Here is an 8,300-nt window from a genome sequence, read left to right on the forward strand (position 1 = left end):
TTTGGGGTGTCCCTTTCATTTATTTATTTATCTCTCCGGTTTGGTCTTTTGATTAAGGCGTGCGTGCCTTTCTTTTTATTTGTTGTAAAATTCTTTTTATCTACAGTCTGTTGCGGGCATTAAGAAAGCGTCCCATTAAGAAACCCTACCAAGCAATTTCCGCGAAAATCTAAGAAACCACGGCGCGCCGCAGGCGCGGCGGCCCCAAGAAAGGGCCCACACACGAGTGTGAACAGGAGCCCCGCTCAAATTTTCTCTTCGCCTGCGGCGCGCGCACTTGTCATTTGCCCAAGTCTGCGGTGTTCTGGGCGGTGTGGATGGAGGTGTGTGCGTCTTCCTGTCATCCCAAGACTGCTGACTGGCGCATCGGTCCAGCGCTTCCTTATTGTCATTTTACCTAAAAATTCCTAGATCCCGGCTGACCTGGGGTGCCGGCCGAAGCTAAGAAACCACGGCGTGGGGTGGGTGGGGTGGGTGGAAAGGCTTAGAAACGGCGGCGTGCCGCGGGATCCTGTTTTCTTAATGCCCGCAACAGACTGTAGTCCGATCGCACGTCATGTGTTGTAGAGTCGAGATATTGAACAGTGTGACAATCTCTCAAACACTCAGTGTGAGCGACCGTCATCGCTCATCGGCGAATCGGTTGAAAGGAAGGCCGGATGGAAAAGACACGTCCATCCAGTGGGAGGGAGGGAAGTGTCGATCACTGGAGCGCACGTTGCGGCTGGAGCGAACGAACGCGGCAGTGGCGCTGCCTCTTGGATGGAGGTCTCGTGGGCCGACGCTGAGCTGCCGCCTGCCGCGCTGCCGAGTGCCGGCGCAAGGACCAGCCACCGCCCATCCGCCCTCCTCACTCACACACAGGTCACAGCAGAGGGTGATGCTCCGATAAACCCTCCGGATCTTCGACAAAAGTAGGACATTTCTTTTTTCAAAGTGCAAGGTGTGAATAAGAGGTTTATGATAGGGCTACTACGACGAACTATGCGGCAATCGACTGGGGCGCAGGGCCCCAGCCCATCCCGCGCAGAGACCTCGTAGTAACCCTACTAGTACCGCCGATGCGATTGCTCAGTCAGTGACTGACAGTCAGTCAGCAGCAGACTTTGACGATTGGTGGCCTCGCGCCCTCAGTCGACCTCCTCTACTAACGGCCCTGCCCCAGCCCAGATGCCTCATCCAGGGTGGTGCAACCACTCGCGCAGGGAGAGAGAGACAGTCGGCGATCTGCGCCGCGCACAGCCCGAGAAGGAGCAAGCTGCGGCGGTTGCCGGTGGAACGTATCGACGTATCGACGCGCCAGGCCGGCACCGACGCCGGCAAAGTCCACCGCGAGCTCCGAGTGGTTAATCTGCAGCATGTAAGGGTTCAGAGTCAGGTTGAGGCACTGCCACGAGCGCGGCCCGTAGTAGAGCTCGGCGAGGCGGCGAGGAGAGTCCGCAGCAAGGCAGCCGGCACGGTCACTCACCCTCTTGAAGGGGCGCCCATGATGTGCCGTGGTGTCAAAGTACGAGGACCATTTTGAGGCAATGACCGGCGAGTGCATCGTAGACAGGTAGAGTGCGGGGCCATGCAAGCCGCCCTCGACGGCGGTGTCTGCCCCGAGGAGCTCGCCGAGGGCGAGCAGCCACTGGAAGAGGCTCCTGCGATCGATCAGGCCCGCGGTCTCGCCGCCCTGCCGGAGAGTGAGTTGTAGCACACGAGAAGCTGCGGCGGCCATCCTGGTTCGAGCGGCATAAGCACGGCCGCGCCCGCCGACGCCCGTCGGGTACTCGTACAATGGACCGAAAGAAATGTGGGCTTATCGCGGGGACAGGAATTTGCCGACAACGGGATGAACGCCAGGCAACAAACCGGTCCGCGAGTGCTCCGCAGCAACCTCGCTGGGCCAGAACGTCGGCTCGCGAGGTGGGGTGCTAGTATGAGACCGATACGTCGTAGTTCTCTCTCTTGCTCCAAGCAAGTGCTTGCGCTTCGGCGGTTAGTGGTGCACTAACCTCCGAGAAACCCTTCGGGCGCTCCTCATCGCAAACCCTGTCAGCAGAGTCCTCCTCCGGGAATGTACGTAAGAGCTACATTCACTGACAAACACACGAATCGGTCACACCGCCATCGCCGTCGGTCGGGGAGAGGGGGGACGGCACTGCTTCGGCAGCGTGCACCTCGATCCTGTACCGTGTTTGTTATGACCCCCCCCAATGAACACTCCAGTGAGGGTGGCGAGACGATCGAGGGGTCCCGTACCATGCGGAATCGACCCTATCCAGTGCTCAAGTGCTCAACACACGTGTCACGGAAAAAAAGAATCAATTCGCCTGAGCCGCTCTCGTCACCACACATGGAGGGCGCATGACGGCCACGGCGGCACTTCCTCTACCCGGAGGAGGGCACAGAGGGAGGCGACGCGATGTGACCTCCCGCGCATGCCGTCCACGAGTGTGTGCATGTCTTCTGGCCTGCGCCATTTACATCGCGAGCCGTCAACCGGGGTATCAGCTTGCGATCGCGGCCGAGCTACAGCGCATGAGGGATGGACTGAGTGATGTACAATCCTCCCTGCGACAGCATCAAACGGCGGTGGAGACGACGGCCAGAGAATCTGTGGCGGCGGCGTCAGAGCTGGCACGTTTGATGACTTCAAATGTGCAAACGCGAAGCTGGCAGCTGGCAGCAGCGGCTCTTCTCCTCCTCGCCTGCGCCATCGTCGCTCTCTGTGTCTGCGCCACACGTCAGCCCTCGATGCGAGTGCAGCTTGTGACGCTCCAGGCCCGCGAGGACACAACCTTTAAACAACTGCGGGCGCTTCGGCGTGAGATCTCACGCATGCGAGAGGCTGTCGCCACCAAGGAAGCCAGGGCAGCAGCGAGGGCTGCGGCACGGGTTGAGGCCGCTAATCGCCGCGCCTTGGCAAGGCGACAGTTGTGGGAGCGGCTGTGTCGATGCTGGACGTGGACAAAGGCTCCGGTTGTTGCCCACACTCCGTTGGCAGCCACCGAGCGTGCAGTGCCTGCTCCGAGCCGCCTCCTGGTAGTCAGGGCGGCCGGGCCTGAAGCTCCGTTGCGGGAGGACCAGGACGCCGAGGGGCGAGCGATCCACGATTTGCTGTCTGCGGGCAAGCTGCTTGTGTTTACTCTCGATGCCAACGCCGCCGCCGGTGGTGGTGGTGGTGGCGGTGGCGGCGGCAGCAGCGACGTCTTCTCGTACCGCGTCCTCGAGCCGCGTAGCGCCCCGCCGGAATGTGATGGCGACGAGGCCAACACCGCGTCATCGGGCAGCCTTCAAGAAGCGTACCAGCGGTGGCGCTCTCGCTATTCGCTAGCCACGGGCGCCGAGGCGTGGGCGGACGGGCTGTGTAGCCTGCAGGACGCCCAGCTCGAGAGGTTCCTCGACGCTCTCCTGTTGCTCGACCTCGACCACGCCGATGGCGCGGTCGTCGCCCTCTTGCGGCTGCACGACCTCCCAAACGAGTACGCGATGCCGCTTCGCTTTGGCGACCTCCTCATAGCCTGGTCTCCACAGCGCGATGCCGGCTTCCTCAGCCTCAGCCACCGCGCGACGTGCAACGCACAGTCGGTCACAGCCCTTCACCGCTGGTGCTCCCTTCACGCTGCCACTGCACAGTTCACGCTGATCCGCGACGCCGCTAGCAGCAGCCAGAGCGTGAACGCTGAGCTCGAGTTCAACACGGTATACCGCAAACTCTTCCAGGTGTCGCGCATAGCGCCGGGGCGACACAAGGGAGGGCTGCCGTCCTCGCCGCCGCGGAGCATCCAGGCAATGGGCGGCGGGCGGGGCTCGTACCACGCTCTGCTCTGAAGAGATCGTCAGTAGACTGTTTTGTATGGAGAGGATGTTGATTGTGTTGATTGTGTATGTGTGTATAGAGGCTTGAAAAGCCGTACGTAGCCGTCGAATGGATTGTGAGCAACGTCGTGGCTTTTTTCTAGAGCTGTCAAACGTTAAGTGAGCTGAACAGTGTTGCTAGTGTTAACAGTAGGAAAACAAAAAGGAAAACAGAGGGTCCCCAGCACTTTGCGTTTCCGGAAATTTCCAGGGAAAACAGAGGGGGTGTTTGGTGCTCCATTCTGGAAACTCGCGAGTTTCCCTGAGTCTGAGAGCTGGTCTGGGGCAAAATCTGAGGCAAAATTGAGGAAATCGACAAAATACCCAGGCGGTCGCAGGGTAAGTTCCAGGTATACACGGGTTCTCCGCAAAATTCCCGGCATTTTGCCGATTTGGCCTAAAATTTGGCTGATTTTGGGCCCAAACCAGCCTCCAGACTCGGCTCAGCGCCCAAAATTTGACGATTTCCACGGAGAATTCCCGGGAAAATAGAGAGGAAAAGAGAGGGTGTTGTAGAGAAAAAAGGAAAGGAAAACAGACGGGGTGCGAGAGGCAAACCTGCTCTAGCCTCAACACCTAGACGTGGCACCCGTGAGCCGTGTGTCCCGGCTGTCGCGTGTATGTGTCTTGTGTGTGTGGACTTGAGTCCCTTGCGCCTCTATGATTAGCACACCGTCTGCGCAGCGCTCTCGGAGAGGCGCTTTGTACACTCGGGTTTGGATGGTACTTGGTGGCGCGTAGCCAGTCTTGGAGAACCCTGTCCACGCCTGAGGATTCTGCACTAGCGATTCTGCCACCCAAGACAGGATTCTGTATGCGGAGGCTTCGAGAGGGATTCGTGTCCGTTTCTTCTGATTCTCACTCTCCTTTTCCGCTTCTGCCTACTCGATCTGATTCTGCCCGTCCCCTTTCCACGCACTCAGCCTCCGGGCAGGATTCCTCACCCAGCTTCCGTTTCTGCCTAATCGATCTGATTCTGTCCGTCCGATTCTCGCCTTATCAGATTCTGTCGCGCGGTTGCGGTTTCTGCCTCCGGATGCCGGAAAGCGAATTTTCCCTTTGCCCGCCGATTTCTTGGCAACCCGGCCGGACTCTCGTTTCCTGATTCCTGTTTTTGCCCGTCGAGGGGCGGTAGCCCGGCCGGCCGGCCATCTGGGCATGCTCACGCAACCAATCACGCTCATGTGTACGCGCCGTATCCTCCGCGCCACCCACTTTGCCATCGAAGTGCGCTCCGCGCTCCGCACAGTACAGTCACTTTTGAACGGCGGCTCATCACACGTGCGTCAGAGATCTCATGGGCGGTGGCATGGTGGAGCCAGAGCAGTGCGCGGCCGATCTTAATTCTGGGCAGGCGGTCTCCCATTCCCGCGGGCGCTTGGTGCCGGGGTTTGAACGGCATGCCGGCGTCAGATGCAGCTTGGCGCCGGCCTGCGGCGACCCCGCAAGCGGTCGTTGGTGCTGCTCAGCGATGCTCACAGCGGCACGTCTGCTCTTTTGCTGTGGGGAGTGCTGTCTGATTGGGTCTCCAAGCCCGCGGGCTCGCTGTGAATGCACCCGCCAGCTAGGCAGCTCCGCGGCGGTGTGGGTGTAGAACGGGTAGGCTGCTGTCTCGTGTCTCGGTGCTCGTACTAAGTCAATGGGAGGAGTGCTTCAATTTCTTCTTCTTATACGCCCAGCTCAAAAGCACACACGCATCACGACGCCTAGACAGGCGAGACGCGGCGACAGCCGCGGCGAGCTCGTTTTAGAAGCGAGCCGCTCGCGGCGAGCAGTTTTAGAAAAAGGGAAAAGGGGGAGGGTTAGTTTGAACCCGAGCCGAGCTTCGCTCGGCTCCCCCCCGCGCGGGAGCGCCCCCCCCCCCCCTCTCCTCGGGGGGGCGGGCAGAGCCCGCACCACACACTGCGCCTTTGCGGACGCCGGACCGAGGCCTAAGCGCTGAGTGCGCTGACGTGAGGCTGGAGCGCCAGAGAGACCCGCGCCTGAGCATGCTGCCGCGGGCGAAGTTTGAGTGAGCTGTGTGAAGCCCCGCGCACACGCAATATCGGCTCAGGAGTTCGGAGAGTCAGGCCAACATAGGATCCCGCCGAAATGCGTAACTCCGAGGAATCAGGAATCAGGAATCAGGAATCAGGAATCAGAATCCCGGTCAAAATGTTGGAATCAGGAATCAGGAATCAGGAATCAGGAATCAGAATCCCGGTCAAAATGTGGGCGATCCGACAAATCAGGAATCAGGAATCAGGAATCAAATGGAGCATCAAGAATAGGAAGAGAGACAGGAGAATCGGGAGGGGGGAGCAGAATCAGGAATTGGCTCTGGCTGCCCTAGAGAATCGGAAAGGAAGCGGAGGAAACGAGAATGGAGAATCAGGAAGCTGAAAGCGGGGCCAAGATGGGAGAGTCTGGGGAGAGAATCAGAATATCTGAGCAGAAGAGGAACCTGGGAAGGGGAATCTAGTGAGAGGTAGAATAGCAAGAATCCTTGTGTAGTAGAGCAGAATAGGAAAGGCAGAATCCTTAGGCGCGGACAGACTTCTCCATTACTCCGCGTAGCGGGGGGGCCCGCCGGAGGCTGCTGGCTGGTTTTTTAGGATTTTTAGCGGTTTACTCTCGTGATTAAAAGCCGTATATATCTAACGTACCGAAGTTTGCACGGCAGGGCAGTATGGGCATATGGCAGGGCAGGCCATAGGACGCCGTATATAGCTCTCCGCGACGATGTCTCTCAGAGAGTCGCCCTCGTTACGACGCGACTCTCCACTCAAAAGAGGGCGCTCCGGCGCTCCTGGCTGACCGTTCGGGGCGGGCGCACGCTCGCTCTACGTGCTGTGCGAGCAGCGACTTGAGGGTCGCCTCGAGCGCGCCGCTCTCGGGCACTTCGGCATCGAGAGCCGCGTCGATCCTTGCCGCCGCCGCCGCCGCCTCGGCGGTCATGGCCAGACGGCCCCGTCTTCCTTGCTTGGTGCGTGGGCTCGGAGCGGCGGGAGGGCCGCCGCCGCGTGCCGGCGTCCCAAGCGGTATCCCGAGTTGAGACGCCGGCGCATCGAGGAGCTCCGCGGACAGCGCCTCGATCTGCCGCCTCGTCTCTTCCGCGTCCGCCGCCGCGTCCGCCGCCGCGTCCGCCGCCGCGTCCGCCGCCGCGTCCGCCGTAGACCCCTGAGGCCCACCAGCGCGGGCCGGCGAGGCTGGCTCGGCGAGAAGCGCAGCCGCCAAGCTGCGCACGACCTCGCTCGTCGCGCGTCGCGCGGCGCACGCGGCCTCCGCGGCGCGATCGCTGTCCGAGGCGTCGGCGAGCGCGCGCGCGTGCTCCCGCCGGAGAGCGCGTGTCGCCTCCTCCGCCTCGCGAAGCCTCGCCCGGGTGGCACGGTTGGCTCGCGCCGCCGCCGAGCCTCGCGCCTCCTCCTCCCGCGCCGCCGCGGCGGCGGCGGCGGCGAGCCTCCGCTCCGCCTCGCCGAGCTGCTGCTCCTTACCACGCAACTCTGCCTCGGCCTTGGCCGCCCGCTGCAGCAAGCGCGGCCGCTCCTCGAGCAGCCTCTCCTCTGCCGCCTTCGCATCGTCTAGCTTCGCGCGCGCCTGCTTGAGCAGGGCGTCACGCGCGCGCGCCTCGGCGCGCGCCCGAGCGGACGCGTCTCCGGCCGTGGCGCTCTCGGACTGCGCCGCCGCGAGCCGTGCCTCGAGCTCGCGCCGCTCGGAGCGCTCGGTCGACAGCTGACGGCGCGCGTCGGAGAGGGCCTCTGTTGCTGCTCGGAGGGCGCGGCCCTTCTCACGCACCGCCTCGCTCAGCCCGTCGCGCTCCGAGTTCGCCGCCGCAGCCTCGGCAAGCCGGCTCCTCGCCTGCCGCAGTTGCTCCTGCAATGCGCGCAACTCGCGCTTCGACGCTCCCGCCGCCCTCGCTGCCGCGCGCCTCTGGTCGCCGTCTCCGACGCCTGCGCGCCCCGCGCCGGCCGCCTCCGCGCCGGCCGCCCCGCCCTCCGCCGCAAGCGGCGCGCCCTGCTCCTCGTCCGGCCGCCGCGCCGCCCGCTCCGCCTCGAGCTCCGCGTGATCCCGCCCCGCCAGACCCGCCCCCGCCGCCCTGCAGCCCCCGCGCCGCGGCGCGTCCCTCGACGCGTTGTCGCCCTCCGCCGCCGCCGCCTCGCCCCGCTGCGCCTCCTCGGCCGCCCTCGCCTGCGCGCGGGCCGCGCTCAGCTCCTTGCGCAGCGCCTCCACCTCATCCCGTCGCGCTTCCTCCGCTCCCGCGCCGGCCTTCGCGCCGGCCAGCTCGATCTGCATCGCCTCGATCTCGGAGCGAGACGCAGTGAGCTCCGCAAAGGCCGCCGTCGCCGCCTCCTCGGAGGTGGTTCGCAGCTCGCGCATCTCGTCACGGGCCGCAACCGCCTCGGCCGCCTCGGCCTCTTTCCGCCTCACGGCAGCCCGCGCCGCCTCCTCGGCCGACTCTGCAACGGCGCGCGCACGGT

At 63.1% G+C, this 8,300-nt stretch overlaps 2 protein-coding genes across 2 annotated transcripts in view; one reads left to right on the plus strand and one right to left on the minus strand.

Moving 5' to 3' along the window:
* The first annotated feature begins 2,341 nt into the window (after window positions 1-2,341).
* Window positions 2,342-3,926, plus strand: EMIHUDRAFT_446753 (hypothetical protein). Its single transcript, XM_005793014.1, has one exon. It carries the CDS (start codon window positions 2,350-2,352, stop codon window positions 3,814-3,816), a length of 1,467 nt encoding a protein of 488 aa, XP_005793071.1. The 5' UTR covers window positions 2,342-2,349; the 3' UTR covers window positions 3,817-3,926.
* Window positions 3,927-6,588: 2,662 nt separating this feature from the next.
* Window positions 6,589-8,300, minus strand: part of EMIHUDRAFT_121866 (hypothetical protein) — a gene marked incomplete at both ends in the record, with an annotated part of 3,125 nt that continues 1,413 nt past the window's right edge. Inside the window, one exon of the mRNA XM_005793015.1 lies at window positions 6,589-8,199. Coding sequence (XP_005793072.1) covers window positions 6,589-8,199 — 1,611 coding nt within the window. The remainder of the gene's footprint in view (window positions 8,200-8,300) is intronic.

The sequence above is a fragment of the Emiliania huxleyi genome (genome assembly GCF_000372725.1).
Source record: "Emiliania huxleyi CCMP1516 unplaced genomic scaffold EMIHUscaffold_1030, whole genome shotgun sequence".
In the NCBI taxonomy this organism is placed as follows: Eukaryota; Haptophyta; order Isochrysidales; family Noelaerhabdaceae; genus Emiliania; species Emiliania huxleyi.

Coding starts and splice junctions, on each gene's coding strand:
- EMIHUDRAFT_446753 (XM_005793014.1), top strand. CDS start 2,350: ATGACGGCCACGGCGGCACTTCCTCTACCCGGAGGAGGGCACAGAGGG.